This window comes from Natrix helvetica (genome assembly GCF_964273705.1).
Source record: "Natrix helvetica genome assembly, chromosome: 5".
Classification (NCBI taxonomy): domain Eukaryota; kingdom Metazoa; phylum Chordata; class Lepidosauria; order Squamata; family Natricidae; genus Natrix; species Natrix helvetica.
In genome coordinates this window covers 19,499,125-19,516,304 of record NC_138551.1, presented here as the reverse complement: position 1 = coordinate 19,516,304, position 17,180 = coordinate 19,499,125, and the positions used below count along the sequence as shown (strand labels likewise).

At 42.6% G+C, this 17,180-nt stretch overlaps 2 protein-coding genes across 11 annotated transcripts in view; one reads left to right on the top strand and one right to left on the bottom strand.

Moving 5' to 3' along the window:
* PHC3 (polyhomeotic homolog 3) overlaps positions 1-17,180 on the bottom strand; it is a 395,745-nt gene that overhangs the window by 370,491 nt on the left and 8,074 nt on the right. For 7 of the 10 annotated variants that reach the window (XR_014175581.1, XR_014175582.1, XR_014175583.1 and 4 more), the window contains exons 4-6: positions 10,905-10,982; positions 9,695-9,853; positions 6,084-6,182 (exon numbers count right to left, since the gene is read on the bottom strand). Coding sequence is in view for 7 of the 10 variants with exons in the window: in XM_081955583.1 (XP_081811709.1) it covers positions 6,084-6,182; positions 9,695-9,853; positions 10,905-10,982 (336 nt within the window). In the remaining 3 variants the exon portion in view is untranslated. The remainder of the gene's footprint in view (positions 1-6,083; positions 6,183-9,694; positions 9,854-10,904; positions 10,983-17,180) is intronic. The other 3 variants (XM_081955579.1, XM_081955580.1, XM_081955581.1) reach the window with 3 other exon arrangements.
* LOC309393396 (A-kinase anchor protein 4-like) lies at positions 1,651-3,978 on the top strand (the record flags this gene model as incomplete). Its single annotated transcript, XM_081955584.1, has 1 exon — positions 1,651-3,978. The coding sequence occupies one exon, from the start codon at positions 1,651-1,653 to the stop codon at positions 3,976-3,978; it is 2,328 nt and encodes a 775-aa protein (XP_081811710.1).

Genomic DNA, 17,180 nt, shown 5'->3' with positions numbered 1-17,180 from the left:
TTTGAAGAAAGAGCTGAAGAAGCTTCTTGGATGAGAAGTGAAACGTCTTCGAAAGAAAAAAACAAAGAAGTCCATTTGCCTCCTGAAAAAGCACCTTTGGGACAACCATGACCTGGATGACTGAGAATCTCTCCAGACTTTTAGCTATACAATTTGGGATGAGCACCCTTTGAATGGTGTGGGAGTAGGAATGGATTTCCAGAGGAAAAATTGCAGACTACAGGAACTAGGAGCGCTGCTCAGGTGACCCTGAGGACAGAGATAAACCTCCAAGTCCTCCAAGTGCTTCCCTCTAAAAAGATGCAAATGACCAGCTGTCTGCAAGGAATATAAATCCTTCCATTCCCCACTATCCACTCAGAGCTGAAGCTTCTTGGAGGAGGAGTGAAATGTCTTCAAAAGAAAAAAACAAGAAAATCAGTTGCCTCCTGAAAAAGCACCTTTGGGACACACGAAGAGAGAGAATTGAATCTGTGTGTGCCTATTGCCCTTTGGGTTAGTTGTGTCCGATGCCTGGGAATCTTTTCTTTCCCCACCTCTGTGGCTCTAATACAACTGGTTGTTATTCTCTGTTGATTGACAGGGGCTCCCTTTGGAACCTTGATTGTGGCTGCTCCTGAGTGGTTGCTTTATTGCTGTTCTCCCAAAGAATTGGCTGCTTCATGCTCTACAAAGAAAATAACGCTAGACGGCATACCTATCAGACTTTTCCGTACTTCCGAATGCTTCCACGGAGCTTAATAATTATTGGCAGAGTAACAGTTGCAGGTTGTTCAGAAATAGAAATATAGGTACAATGTACACAGACTATCGGACAATAAATAATAGAAACACAGGAAGCCATTCCAATACTGTCAGCATCATTTGATGAAAGTTCTCCAAAGTTACTTAACGAGGCGTCCTCCACCTTCACCTTAAATGAAGCTGTGACATTGTGCTTGCGATGCAAATCCTTTACCATTCCATTTCCAAATCTATCGAGGGCTACTAGACAAGCTACCTTGAACTGCTTTTATGACATATAGAGATTGTCCAAACTTTCCCCCAGATGTCTTCTCTGTGTTTTATTGCTTCTTGCATGTCCTTATTGTGCCAAATGCAGCTCAGTGTTTGCTACCACTGCAAACAGATCTGCAGCTAAAGAGGGAAGGTTCTTTTTTTTTATGGCTATGGCAGCTGAGCATGCAGGAAACAGAACTAAGAATTCCCTAAATGTAAGTGCTTCTCCAACTACATATAATTTGTCACACTACTTTTGCAGTGATGCTTTGAAGGACATTGTAATCAAAAGGTCCTCTATGGTTTGGTATAGAAATACGTTAACTACTCTTATTTCTCCACTATTATTTCAAGGAATGCAACATTCCTTTTTTCCGAATCAAGACAAATTTCTCATAAACCGGGTAGGTGAATGAGAAAAAGTAGCTGAAATATATATTATCAGAGGGTGATAAGATGCTTCTTTGTGATGTCACTGCTGCCATAGAAACTATGTGTGCACACAAGTGAAAATGACATTTGGCAGCAGAAGAGCATGGAAAGTTGAGAGAGGAGGCAACATCTTCGGTCTGGCAGGGTCATCAAAGCAGTTCAGCTGATAAGGAACAACCTTATAGTCTTAGGTACATTTCCACTTCCAAGCCTCAGAAGATGTCTCAGGAAGTTGATTGGTTACACAGCCAAGCAGGTGTGTGTAAGGTCGACCTCTATAATCCTGGAGGAGGAAAGGATCAGGAACGCAAAGTGATTTGTTTTGTCGATGTTTCCAGCCTGAACATTAAGCAAACAGATGATACAGATAAGGATGCTGCTGGCCAATCTAAAAGCAGCGAATCTGCCACAGGACTTGATCTGGGGAAAATGCAGGACAAAGAGGTCATCGTTATCAAGGACAGTGACACGCCAGAACAGTCTAAGACAGAAGGAGCAGTTTGCCTGTTCAAACAAGGTTCAACCGAAGAGCTTAATGTTGTGTCCTGGCTTTTTGATGACCTGCAAAAATATGCATGTGGATTTCAGCATGCACTAACCCCTTCAACCGCCCCTCCTGCACAAAAGCCATCGGCAGCGGACAAGATGTCCCAGAATAACAACAATACAGCTTTCAAAGCTTCGGAAGGTCAGAAAACGCCATCAGATGAAGTAGCATGCACTGTCCAAAAGCTGTGCACTTTGGTTATGCAGATGGCAAGTAAAGAGATCTCTGAAAATTTGGAAGACGCCGCCAGCAAATGTATACGCAAGGCAATTTATGCTACTAAAGATGGGAAAGCTCTTAATCCCTCTGGTTCGGTAAGTAAGGTTGCATCCAAGATGGTGAATGAGGTTATGGAAAATGCTCAGGATTCCAATAAAGAGGAGGGTAAAGGACTCCCCAAGAAAACGTCGCTTTTTTATGGTGAGTTATGTTCCAACCAAAGCGAATCATCACCAGATGAAGAAGGAAGACCAACCCATGCCCACTTGATACATCCAAGAAAACAGACATCCTGCAGTGAAGGTATTGGTTCTTTTAACAAAGGGCTAATGGTATATGCAAACAAAAATGCTAAGGATATGACATTTTCATTTGTGAATGCCACCAAGATACACAAAAGGCCACCACTCCCAGCCTGTGTGATTCTGAAGAGAGTGTTTCTCAAACACACAAGGGATGTCATATCGGACTTAATTGACTCTACCATGAAAAATCTGCACAATGTCACTGGAGTCCTCATGACAGACTCAGATTTTGTTACTATGGTGAAGAAAAACCTCTTCAATGCGGGAACCCAGAAGTCAACTGAGATTTTAGAAGCAATGGTATTAAGAATGTATAACGCTTTGATGTCGGATAATAAGGACAGAGGGCATAGTCTTGTATACTCTTTATTGAAAACAGGATGTTCGTTAGACCCCAATTCTCCAAATATGCACTTTGCATCTTTGAAGGGTGGGGTCCATATGAGGGAAAAGGGAAGGCAAGATGGACAAACATCAGCACAAAAAGTAGGTGAAACAATAATTAAGGATGGAATTAGCATGTTGAGATCAAGAGCAGGAGGCAAAGGTCCAGACAGGGGATGTCATGATAAGAAGTCAGAAAAAAGTAACTCTACCACTGAGTTTCTAGCAAAAGACCTCATTTTGACAGCTTTAATGTTGATACAACAACATCTCTTAACTCAGTACAAAGAACCTGTTTGTGAGTCAAATACGTCTTCATTTGGGTTTTATGAAAAGGGAGGTAAACATGGTTCTAAGTCTCATAGTGCCAGGAGTGAGCCACAACAGCAAGAATACCAGAGGGGGGAAATACAAAGTGCCCTTCTGTCAATCATCCAGAAGGTCCTACAAGAGGCTGGTTTCAATGTAGATGAGTGTGAAATAAGCAAGAATCCCAAGTCGAACACTTATGACGATAGATCTAATAGAAAACCCCCATCCAAACAGAATAGTTCAGATGTGGATTGTGAAAATATGGAGCAGATAAATAAGAAATTCATTGATCAGCTGATGGAATCTGTGATGAAGCTCTGTATGTACATGACTAAAAGCCCTGATTTTGTTGTGGAAGATTACTCTGACGAGCAAGGGACATACATCACAGCAAGAAACAAAGGCATGTCAACTCCAGATTCAATGTTATCCCAGAAACCTCCACGAACTAATATTGGAAAACCGCTTGTGCCTGCTGGTTCTGAGGTGATAGTAAACAATCAGAGCTCCAACAGCAGCTCACAGAACAGAGAACTCCAGGCTGTCCTCCAGTGGATGGCTGCTTCTCATTTCCAAGTGCCCAATCTCACTTTCATGAATGAGAATGATGATGAGCTGAAGAAGCTTCCACAACTGGCTGACAAGGCAGCCAAGAAAGGTGCAAGTGTGGGGGATATTTTGCAGGAGGTAATGAAGTATTTCGAGAAACAACAGGTTGACGCCGCTGTGGGAAACATGCCTCGTTGCGGACTACTTGACTGGTTGCTTGCTAATCTGTAGACAAGTACCAACACCTCCCTCTCATTACTTCCACCCAGCAAAGTTCCATCTTAATTGTAAGATGGAACAACAATACAGCTGATTTTCCATAGACAGCGCTTCCACAGGCTGTGACACGCAAGCTGGGCAAAATCACCAATAAAAAAATACAAATGTCAACTGTTACTAATTTGTTTATTATTTTTTATGTAGATATTATAAATAAGTTACAAGAGTAAAAATAAACCCTAAAAGTATGTTTTAATGAATTGTTATCAAAGCAGTTGGTATACTGATGGTATGTATCATCTTTGATTTCTCTTTTGCTTAAACGACGTAGTTAATATCCTTCAACTCTAGGTCTAATTAAGAGTTCCTTTCCCCTTTCTTCTTTTCATTACTAACTCTAGTAAATAATTCAAAGTTGGACGTTGACATTGTACTTGCTAAACCTTTTTCTGTTGACATTGTACTTGCTAAACCTTTTTCTCTTTTATATTTCCACTTTTTTTTCCTGTGTATTGGTCAAAATCAATTAAATTTTAACATCTTTATGAAAATAATTATGCTACTATATTTATTGATATTTAGTCACTCCATTGGTATCAGTCCATTGTACTAAAATTAATGAAATATGGTCATTCTTGCTGATGACCCGGAATTGTTGTGAAAAGTTTCATATGTGTGTATTTACATGTAGGCAAACCCTGTCTCTGTCCCCCTCTCTTAACACACACACACACACACACACACACACACACACACACACTGCTGTACTGATTTGTCTTTGTTAAATTTTACTTTACTTTTATTCCCCCACCCCCTTTTTTTGTTGTTTTATTAAATAATGGTCGTTTTAAAAAATCCGTAATAGTAGTGCTAAAGCAAATATAGAGGGATAGATATTCTAATCCACAGTACAAATTGTTATGATTTGTTTCTTCTGAAGTTTTTCACACACCCAGCATTTTATGTACACTTCTGCAAAATTTGCCATGTCATTAAACCATAAAATCCTTTCCATTTTTCTGATATGGGATTGCTTATTGTTTGTTATAATTGATTGATTCAAAATTGTGTTCATGCTTGTATAAATAACCGGGTTTGACCAAACACAAGAATGCAGGCATTTTCACAGTGAGATTATTTGAACAATAAAGTTCTCTATTGTCAATTTTTATTACTTTGATTAAAGACACAAATATATAGGAACCATGAGAATGGCTCAAATGATTAGTCAATCCTGCCCATTGTGTCAAACTTTAAAAAAAACAAGTAACTGAGGAAATTTTTCACATAGGTATAAAAGACACCCAACCTACTTGCTCTATCGCAGTTCTTAAACCTGAAGGCAGCTAGTCTGAATGATTATATCACACTGTATGCAGTCTATTTATTATTGTTAAATGTATGTCTTATCTGCTCAAAGATGAATTAAAGAAGGTTAAAGAATCTTAACATTAATGATGGCCCTTACTTCTTCTTTCATCACAATACCACTGTAACTTTAAATTTTATACCAGGAAGATATGCTGAAGAAAGTTTGAATACTCAGCTGACAGTATTAAACAATGGACATTTTTAGAAATTAATCTTGTTAACAGAGTACAGGTACGATTAGGATTCAGTCTCTGTATAAATACATTTATTCACTGTGTGATTTAAGAATTAATGTTAAAGGTTCAAGCATAATAACTGATGCATTGTTTTCCAAGTTGTTTTCCAAGTATGAACCAGCTAAGCATGGGCTCATGTATCAGGTCTGGGAGGGTGCTCATCCTACTTTCCGTGATTAAAAAAATAAATAAAATCTTCTAGAAAACACGCATTCACAAACGTTATACGATAAATTATTTATAACTGACCCAAAAAGAATGCGCATCTAGAACATGTTGTATGTGTGTTTGCAAGAGTCTGGTGTCCCTTTAGCATTTAGAACCACTGGCTTTTTTTTTTGTGAGTGATTGCACACACAAAAGCTCTCATGCAATAATATTTTGACAAAACAACAACCACCACCAACAATGCATATGAACATAAAGAAGAAAGTCGCATCCCAGTCCTTGACAATGGTTCTGGGTTACAGGTAGACACACAAACACTCTCCACAATCCATGCAGCCTCACCTGAGTAGCTGCAGACTGACAGGGAAACGAAGATGATGAGGACACAACAGGAATGTCAGACTGGACAGCTGCCACAGTGGTAGCAGGCGTAAAAATCAGCTGTGAAGGCAGGAAAAAGAAAATTGAAAGCCACACAAAGCACGCACGCACACACAGGCAGTCCTCGGCTTACAACAGTTCATTTAGTGACCGTTCCAAGTTACAACGGCACTGAAAAAAGTGACTCGTGATTGTTTTGCACTTATGACCGTTGTGGCATCTCCAGGGTCATGTGATCAAAATTCGGATACTTGGCAACTGACTCATATTTATGATGGTTGCAGTGACCCGGGGTTATGGGACCATCCTTTGCTGCCACCTGATAAGCAAATCCAGTGGCGAAGCGAGATTCACTTAACAACAACAACAACAGCGGTTCCCTTAACAACGGTGACAAGAAATGTCCTAAAAAAAAGGGGACGAAACTCACTTAACAAATGCTTCACTTGGCAACAGAAAAATTGGGCTCCATTGTGGTCATAAGTCGAGGACTACCTGTAGTCTGAAAATAAAATTGGCGTGTCTTTTCTTTTAGCACAAGACTTACAAGTATTTATTCGAATGTCTTAAAAAGAACCTTAACATTTTTTGAGTCGCTTTGCTATTTCATCTCTTTGAAGAAGAATGTCTGCCGCCTGAGGCTTTTCCCCAAGGCAACATAATTACATGCTGTTTTTCATTGGTATTTGAAAGTTACTAAAAAAAAGAAACTAGGGACGTGGTGGCTCAGTGGCTAAGACACTGAGCTTGTCGATCAGAAAAGACGTGCAGTTCGGCAGTTTGAATCCTTAGCGCAGCGTAACAGAGTGAGCTCCCGTTACTTGTCCCAGCTTCTGTCAACCTAGCAGTTAGAAAGTATGTAAAAATACAAGTAGAAAAATAGGGACCACCCTTGGTGGGAAGGTAACAGCGTTCTGTGCACCTTCGGTGTTTAGTCATGCCGGCCACATGACCACGGAGACATCTTTGGACAGCACTGGCTCTTCGGCTTTGAAACAGAGATGAGCAGTCTCTCCCCCCCCCCCCCCTAGAGTCGGGAATGACTAGCACTTAAGTGTGAGGGGAATCTTTACGTTTTACTTTAAAAAGGAAACTGTCAAATAGACGTAAATACCTGGCCAACCTTGGCTGATCTTAGGAGTAGGTACTTGGTTGAGATACCACTAGGAAATATTAGCATTTGGAACTAGGGTGGGAAATTGCCTACTTCCTGGAACCTTAGACCTCTGGCTGAACAGGGCAATCTAAACTTTACCAAAAGAGGCACAGATGCTTCTTCTATACTTATCAGAACATGAATAGGAATATTCCTATAATAATCGAAATAATAAAAATGCCACTCTTTGGAGTCAAAGACTATTTATTTATTTATAAAATTTATAGGCTGCCTTTCCTATCTCAAGTTAACTCTGGGCAATTTACAATCATTAAAAAAAAACACTATATAGGTCAGTGATGGCGAACCTTTTCGGCACCAAGTGCCGAAATGTGAGCGCGCACGGGCAGCATCGAGTGCCGAAAAGGGAGCACTTCAAACATGTACTTGTCTGGGGCACGACCAGGAAGAGGAGTGGCCCAGGGGCATGCGCACGCTGAAAAATTCATTTCTGGTTTTCACGCACATATGAGCACCGGCTGGCGACTCTTCCGGTTACTGCTGCGCATGCGCCAATCAGCTGGCCAGCACGCATGCTCACAGACCAGCTCTTCCAGTTTCCGGCATTGCCGCATGCACAAAGGCCAGCTGATCGTCGCATGTGCACCAGAAACCAGGAAGAGGAACGGCCGACACCATGCGTGTCAGGTGACATGGCTCCATGTGCCACTTCGGGCATGCGAGTCATAGGTTCGCCATCACGGATATAGGTTAAAAACATAAATAGTTAATGCAAAATCCAAAACACCACAGCCAATTAAAAGATGGGCAGGGTGAGAGCAGGATGGGGGCGGGGGGGGGGCGGAGGAGATGGGATCCGTTGTTAATTGATCAACCACCTCCACTATGATATTCCCTAATTGGAACCCCGAGCTAACTGAAGAGCCAAGGAAGCTCTTCTGAAAGGTCAGAGAATGGGGGCTGACCTCATCCCTGGGGCCAAGATATCCCATGGACCAGATGCAGAACATCTCCTGGATCCTACCAATTGGAATAGTCAGGCTAATAGGGCCCATAGTATATCTCCTCGGGGGGGTTGAGGTGGGGGGAGAATCCCAGTGGAATGAGACAGTCCCTCAAGTAGCCAGGACACACAAGGGCTTCAAAGATGATTACCAACACTTTGATTTGCATCTGTAAGCAAACCCGGCAAACCCAGTGGTGTTACATGGGCCATTCTTGGAGCCCTAAGAACTGCCTGTGTGACCGCACCCTACCCCACTATAGCCTCTGAATGCCCTTCAAGGGTAGCCTCATATAGAGCACAAGTGCACTTACTGTTGTGACCCGTCAGCAGCCAGTGGAGCTGGCAGCAGATTCGGACAGTGAGGAGGTTGGGGAGGAACATGGGCCAGTCCTGGAGTCTGGGGAAGGCTCTGATGAGGGCTCTGTGTTGGAGGCAGAGAGGGGGCCAGTGCTGTATGCCAGTTATCAGATGCCTTCAGAGTCAGACATCAGGGAGGCAGACGAACAGCTGGAGCCTATTCTCTGTGTGGACATGCGCAGAGTTGCCAGATGAAGGGAACAGCTAAGGAACAAGGGCCGACTTGGGAATAAAGCAGGGGTGGGTTCCTGCCAGTTCTCACCTCTTCTATAGAAGAGGTTCCACAAATCTACAGTGCCGTTTAGAACCGGTTCCAGCTCCCTCCTCCCGCCCATCCACCCATCATCAAGATGAAGAGCGAGAGGAGGAATTCTGGGAGTTGAAGTCCACAAGTCTTAAAGCTGTCAAGTTTGAACACCCCTGGGGTTTTTTTTCCTAAAGGGTTAGGGGTGCAAGGGTCTTGTAATTTGACAGCTTTAAGACTTGTGTGGTTCAAATGCCAGAGTTTCTGAGCCAACATTTTGGTTGCTAAGCAAGAGCGTTGTTAAGTGAGTTTCACCATATTTGACAAGTTGGCCACTCCCACCCAGTCACATGACTGCCAAGCCACTCCCACCCAGTCACATGACTGCCAAGCCACTCCCACAAAGCAGGCCACACCTACAGAAGAGGTTCTAAAAACTTTTGAAACCCACCACTGGAGTAAGGCCACAGGTGGATGGTGAATGGCCCCTCCTACAGGCAATAAAAGAGGAGCGAAAGGGGAGGGGTGTTTTCAGGAGACAATTAGTTCATTCCTGCATTCTTGCCACGTATTGCGGCATCTGAAAGATATCGGCCTGGCCACTCTCCAAGCCTGATAAAGATCGGTAATTGTGAATTATCTTGAAAGACTGTGGGAGAGGAAAGACTTTGCTGGAGAGGAATTCACTGTAAGTTAAATAAAAGGGGTTTAGCTGGACAAGGACTCGGCTTTGTGCTGCTGGGGGAGCCTAGGTCAGAACACTTGCAACGTGCAGCCAAAAGCCGTACATAGAGACAGGACAAGACAAAAACACCAAAAAAGGGTAACATTAAATCTGCAAGACTTACCATCTGAGCTCGGAGATACATCTGAGCCTGACTGGCAGTCAGATTAGGGGAAGTGCTCCCTAACAGCATCGTCTGCTGCGTAAGGCTGCTGCTACTAGAGTTGGAGGTCTGTGAACGGCTTATTAGCTGTGCAGGTGTAGGAGAAGCAGAAAGATTAATCTAGGGGAGAAAAATAAATTATCATTAACTATCTTTAGCCCTCTCATCTAAAGGCAGCCGCACCCAACAATTCTATTCAATTGTCTCTTCTACCGAAAACACGACAGCAGATGCCTAAGTAACATTCACATTATGCCGTGAAATAATATTTTTGTTTTGAAATTATGCTCCGTGGGACAGAATTTGGATATGGCAAAATGCTAAGTCTCAGCTTTTAAAACTCTATTTTAGCCTGACGTCTTTCCTCATTAAAAAGAATACTGGACACTGTCTATTGCATGCTAACACTTGCTAATAAATAATACAAGAGAATTTTCCAAGCTTAAACATGCATATATTTTTGGTGTAAGCTTTGCCCATTTTTTAGCCAGCTGTTACAACTGAAGCCAGAATTCAGTTCTAAACTCGAAACACTCTGCTTGCAATAAAAGTCCAACGACTTTTGGTAAATTGTAAATGTCATATGGTCTTCAACACTGAAAGGGTTAAATAAATAAATCATAAATAAGCTAACATCAAGTCAGCAGATTCTCGGTAGTTGAAGTCAACACTCTAAGTGGATTCTTTTCTCAAAGTTCCCATTACTCTTGTAAATTCTTTTCTCCAAAAAAACCTAGCAAATCCAATATATATATACATATATCTATCTTCCCAAAAGGGGAAAAGCAAAATAACGTTTAAACATCTATATTACTATTTGCAGCATTAAGGCACTGACACTTTAATACAGGGGTGTCAAAAGAAAACAGGCTCCTGAGGTCCATTTTCAGCTGTGATGGCTTCCTGCAACCCTCTGCCAGCATGCAGCCCTCCTGAGCTCCATTTTCACTGGCAGAGGGACTGCGGGCCATCCTTTGCTGTTTCCCCGCGGGCCAGATCTAAGTACTCTGTGGGCCGGATCCAGCCCCCAGGGCCTTGAGTTTGACACCCCTGCTTTAATAGGTCAAGAATCCCAGTTGTTGCTCCTCAAACATTTGCATAAACAATGTGAATATAAAGAATAAACATGGAACCTTATAGATTAAGAGAAATACTTTTGCTAGATACTTACCGAGGTTTCTGACATGCTGGACTGCTGACTGACACTGCCATTAGGAGAAGCACACTGCCTCCCACCTGAAAGATTTGCCTAAACAGCAAGCATATCTATCAAATGAGTCATCTGCATTGCTAGAAAAAATGCTTGACTAACAAGAGTGTACCCGCATTAAACTCAACGGCAGCCCCAAAGCCACAATTCTCATAATCACTTTTATTTGTGGTCTCCATTGTCTTTAGTTTCAATCGGCTTGCTATCTCTTTTGAAAGCTTAAAGAATCATATGTTATCCTGAACTAACACTCCAGCCACCCAGTAAGGAATTCCATAGTGATTTCCTTCAACCAACCAAGTGATGTTGCTACAATAGTGAGAACAATGTTTGCCCCCTCTCTTATTTTGTTTTCCTCTTTCTTTGCTTGGACCTTAAGGGTAGAAATGAAGCAGTAAATCGCTGGGTGGTAGAAATGGGAAAATGGGATTATATTTTCCAAATAAATAAAAAATCAATGAACTCTAGCTTTTTATTGCATTTTGATGTCACTTTCATTCTTTTGTTTAATATTGCTGGAAGCTTAAAAATCCTTGGACATGCAATTATTATAGAAAGATACTCAACAAAAATGATAGAGTACATTCTCTGATTTCAAAAGAGAGAAATGAAATTCACTGTATCAATAACACAAGGGATTGAAATAATCAGATATTCACAATAATTTTGAATCGTTACATTGTTTCAAAATGAAAATCAAATTGGTTCAGTCTCTAGTCTCAGGCTTCTGTTCCTTAATAGTACCAGATGGTTCCGCCCCAGGCGCCTGATGGAACCTGATAGGTTCCAGACGGAGCTTGGGCCACCTCCTGTAACCTTGACCCGCCCCCGGGTAGAGGACCTGGTGGTCGCGTGGAATAATGCGACTACCGGGGCCTTGAACCGGGTGGCGCCTTTGCGGCCTCTCCGGCGGCAACGATCCACCCTGGCCCCTTGGTTTACCGAGGAGCTAAGGGTGATGAAATGCCGCAAGAGACGTCTAGAGAGTCGTTGGAGATCCTCTCGCTCCGAATTTGATCGAACACAGGCACGAGCCCATTTAAGGACGTACCTTGTGGCATTGAGAGTGGCCAAACGCCAATATTGTGCCACTCTCATTGCATCCGCGGAGAACCGCCCTGCCGCCCTGTTTCGGGTGTCCCGCTCCCTCTTGTTTCAGAGGCCGCGGGAGGCCCCTTTACAGGGCAGAGCAGAGGAATTTGGTAAATACCTGCAGGATAAAATCGCTCAAATCCGGAGGGATTGGGTCCCTGTCAGTGGTCCAATGGAGACGTCCATGGCGAGTCTTGAGGAATCGATCTGGGAGGAGTTTGACTTGGTTGCCATCGAGGATTTGGACAGAATGCGTGGACGACTGCGACCCACCACATGTTTATTGGACCCGTGCCCCTCCTGGCTTGTACTGGCATCCTGGGAGGTTACACGAGACTGGCTCCTGGGCCTAGTGAATGCCTCGCTGAGCGGGGGGTCTCTCCCAGCTGCCTTGAAAGAGGCGGTGGTGAGACCCTTGCTCAAGAAGCCTTCCCTGGACCCTTTGGAGCTGGCCAATTATCGTCCTGTCTCCAACCTTCCCTTTTTGGCGAAGGTTGTAGAGAGTGTGGTGGCCTACCAGTTTCCGCGACATCTGGAGGAAAATGATTATCTAGACCCGCGCCAGTCCGGCTTCCGCCCCGGTCACAGCACGGAGACGGCCTTGGTCGCGTTGGTGGATGATCTCTGGAGGGCCAGAGATAGAGGTTGCTCCTCTATCCTGGTCCTATTAGACCTCTCGGCGGCTTTTGATCCCATCGACCATGGTATCCTGCTGCGCCGGCTGGAGGGGTTGGGGGTCCGGGGCACCGTTTTGCGGTGGTTCGGCTCCTACCTTTCTGACCGGACGCAGCGTGTGTTGGCAGGAGAAGAGAGGTCGACCCTACGCCCCCTTACTTGTGGGGTACCACAGGGATCGGTCCTCTCGCCACTCCTGTTCAACACATATATGAAGCCGCTGGGTGAGATCATCCGTGGTTTCGGGGTGGGATACCATCTGTACGCTGATGATACTCAGCTGTACTTTTCCACCCCGAACCACCCCAACGAGGCCATCGAAGTGATGTCCCGGTGTGTGGAAGCCGTACGGATCTGGATGGATGACAACCGACTCAAGCTCAACCCCTCCAAGACGGAGTGGCTGTGGGTACCAGCTCCCCGGTTCAGCCAATTAATTCCATCATTGGCCATCGGGGGCATTCAACTTGCCCCCATGGAGGGGCGCGCAATTTGGGCATCCTCCTGGATGCCCGGCTGTCCATGGATGACCATGTGACAGCCGTGGCAAGGGGGGCGTTCCACCAGGTTCGCCTGGTGCGCCAATTGCGCCCCCTACTGGACCGGGACGCCTTACGCACAGTCACTCATGCGCTGGTGACGTCTCGCTTGGACTACTGTAACGCTCTCTACATGGGGCTTCCCTTGAAATGCACCCGGAGGCTACAGTTGGTCCAGAACGCAGCCGCGCGGGTAATTATGGGGAGTACTAGGTACTCCCATGTGACACCGTTCCTGCGCGAGCTGCACTGGCTTCCTGTGGTCTATCGGGTGCGTTTCAAGGTTTTGATAACAATCTTTAAAGCGCTCCATGGCTCAGGACCTAGTTACTTACGGGATCGTATTCTGCCCCATACATCCCTGCGACCAATCCGCTCGCACAGAGAGGGCCTCCTCCAGGTGCCGTCCACTAGACAGTGTCGGGGGGCGGCGCCTAGGAGTAGAGCCTTCTCTGTGGCGGGCCCAGCCCTGTGGAATGACCTCCCTCCGGATATTAGGAATACCTCTGACATCCGCTCCTTTCGTATTAAGCTTAAGACCCACCTATTCCAAGTAGCTGGCCTGGCTCAACTTTGATCCAACCATATCGCTCCTGATGGGTTTTTTAACTGGGTAGTTTAATTATATTTAATTATTTAGGGGTTTTAAACACTGTATTCTAATTGTTTTTTACTCATCAGCCGACCTCCTCCTTGTGTATGTCTCGGTATATGTCTTTGTTATATGTTTGTTTTGTTTACATATTTATTTCATATGTTTGTTGTACGCCGCCCCGAGTCCTTCGGGAGAGGGTGCGGCTAAGAAATAAATATTTTTATTATTATTATTATTATTATTATTATTATTATTATTATTATTATTATTATTATTATTATTATTAAGTTATTTTATTATTATTTTATCAACAGACCATTAAATTGCTTGGTTGAAATATTAGTTTTTTTAAAAAATTACCTCTTCCACTTATGAATATTTTCCTGACTATTTATATCAGAGGTAGGAAATGTGAGATCTTTTAATATTGTCAAACTACAGTTCCCAGAATGACTCACTATTGCCGATGCTGTTTGAAGCTATTGGCTATTAAAGTTCCACTGCTCTTAAATACCAAATTCTGCTTTAAGTGCTAGTCAACTGAATATTTAAAAATGTATCACAAATATTATTGACTGGCACTGATGGTTGATACAGGTTACTGCCAGCGTCCTAGCTATCGACCAAGTATCTTCTTAAAATGCATGATATTCTGAGTAGCACGGTTTTTTTACAGTTCCGCTGATGTTTTTGCAGGAATCTGTAATTTCTTGATGTATTATTATTATTATTATTATTATTATTATTATTATTATTATTATTATTATTATTATTATTATTATTATTTCTTTTATTTATTAAACATGAAACTCAGTCAACTGAACATTTAAAGCTGTGTCGCAAATACCATTGACTGGTGCTAATGGTTGATACAGGTTGCTGCCAGCATCCTAGGTATCAATCAACCAGGTACCTTCTTAAGATATACGATGTTCCAAGTAGCACAGTTTTTTGCAGTTCCGCTGGTGATATTGCAGGAAGCTACAATTTCTTGATATGTTTTATAAAATTCTTGGACATGGTACCAATGTCCGATGACAATGGGTATCACTGTTTTTTATTGTTTTTATTGTTTGTTTGTTTTTGAACAAAGTTTTATTGGTTTTTTTAGAAATTTACAGGGAAAAAGGTAGTGGAAAAGGTATACAAATTTTGGCAGTTGCGAAGTGCGGTAGGTGCCCCCTCCCTCCATACTCATAATATACATCTAAACAAAAGTCATTAATACATAGTAGTATATAGTCAGCATATTAATTCAATTGGTAATTTCGATCAGTTTATGTCAAAAGGATTTTCTTGTTCATTTTTGTGATCTGAGCTTTCTTGGTATTGCCCCATCTCCCCCCGCCGACCGAGCTCCGGCCCCTCCCATGTCCTGCATGTCTGTTGTAGGGTCATCTGATTTTTCTAGGTGTGCTTTGTTTTTTTCCATAAAGGCCTGCGCCTCTATGGGTGTGTTGATTCTAACTCTTGTCTCCTCCCAGAATATCAGCATACCTTCAGGCATCAGCCATCTGAACCACACCCCCTTCTGGTTTTTATTGTTTTTATTGTTATTGTTATTTATTGTTGTTGTTGTTGTTAATCTTTTATTCATTAAACATGAAACTCAGTCAACTGAACATTTAAAAATGTATCACAAATGTTGACTGGCACTGATGGTGGATATGGGTTGCTGCCAGCATCCTAGGTTATCAAATAATAATAATAATAATAATAATAATAATAATAATAATAATAATAATAATAATAATGAACAAGCTATCCGCACAAATGCCATTAAGGCCAAAATTGAAAAATCCTCTGATGATGCCAAATGTAGACTTTGCAAAGAGGCTGATGAAACTGTTGACCACATACTCAGCTGCTGTAAAAAAATCACGCAGACTGACTATAAAATGCGGCACAATTCAGTGGCACAAATGATCCACTGGAATTTGTGCAAAAATTATAATATTAAAACAGCAACAAACTGGTGGGAACATAAGCCTGAAAAAGTCGTCGAGGGTCAGATGGTCAAGATCTTGTGGGATTTTCGCATACAAATGGATAAAATACTGGCGCATAATACACCAGACATCACACTGGTTGAGAAAAATAAGGTTACAATAATAGACATCGCAATACCAGGTGATAGCAGGGTTGCCGAGAAGGAATATGAAAAAATCGCAAAATACCAGGACTTAAAAATCGAAATTCAACGATTATGGCACAAACCAGCAGTGGTAATTCCAGTGGTAATTGGCACACTGGGTGCTATTCCAAAAGCACTGGAATTACATTTAAAACAGTTAAAACTTGACAAAATCACCATCAGTCAAATGCAAAAAGCTGCACTGCTTGGATCTGCACGTATATTACGAAAATACGCTACGACATCCTAGGCCCCTGGGTGGGGCCTGACTAGTAATCAATGCCAAACCCGGCGAATCAACTGGCCGCTGTGATACAATCGTATAATAATAATAATAATAATAATAATAATAATAATAACAACAACAACAACAACAACAACAACAACAACAACAACAAGAAGCCGAAGTGTACACTTTATTGATATCGCTGTTCCTGGAGATGCCAGAGTCGAAGAAAAAGAACTAGAAAAAATCATGAAATATCGCGATCTGGCCATCAAAATTACATGGCTATGGATGAAGCATGTAACAGTGATATTCACTGTCATCGTGGCACTTGGCACCATGTCCAAGAATTTTACGACATACATCAACAAATTGCAGCTTCCTGCAATAACACCAGCGGAACTGCAAAAAACTGTGCTACTCGGAACATCGTACATCTTAAGAAGGTACCTGGTTGATACCTAGGACGCTGGCAGCAACCCGTATCAACCATTAGCACCAGTCAATGGTATTTGTAATGCATTTTTGAATGTTCAGTTGGCTGAGTTTCATGTTTAATGAATAAAGTATATACCATATTTTTCGGAGTATAAGACACACCAGGTTTTGATGAGGCAATTTTTTTAAAAAGTAGGTAGGCAGATAAGAGGGATAAAGGGGGAGAGAGAAAAAGAAATATACAGTAGGTAGGTAGATAGGTAGAGGGATAGAGAGAGAGAAATAGAGAGAAATACAGTAGATAGGTAGGGGGAGAGAGTAGGTAGGTAGATAAGAGGGATAAAGAGAGAGAAATACAGTAGGTAGATAGGGAGAGAGAGTGTGTGTGTATGTAGGTAGGTAGAGGGATAGAGAGAGAGAAATAGAAAGAGAGAGAAATACAGTAGGTAGGTAGGGAGAGAGAGGGAGTGTAGATAGGTAGGTAGAGGGATAGAGGGAGAGAAATAGAAAGAGAGAGAAATACAGTAGATAGGTAGGG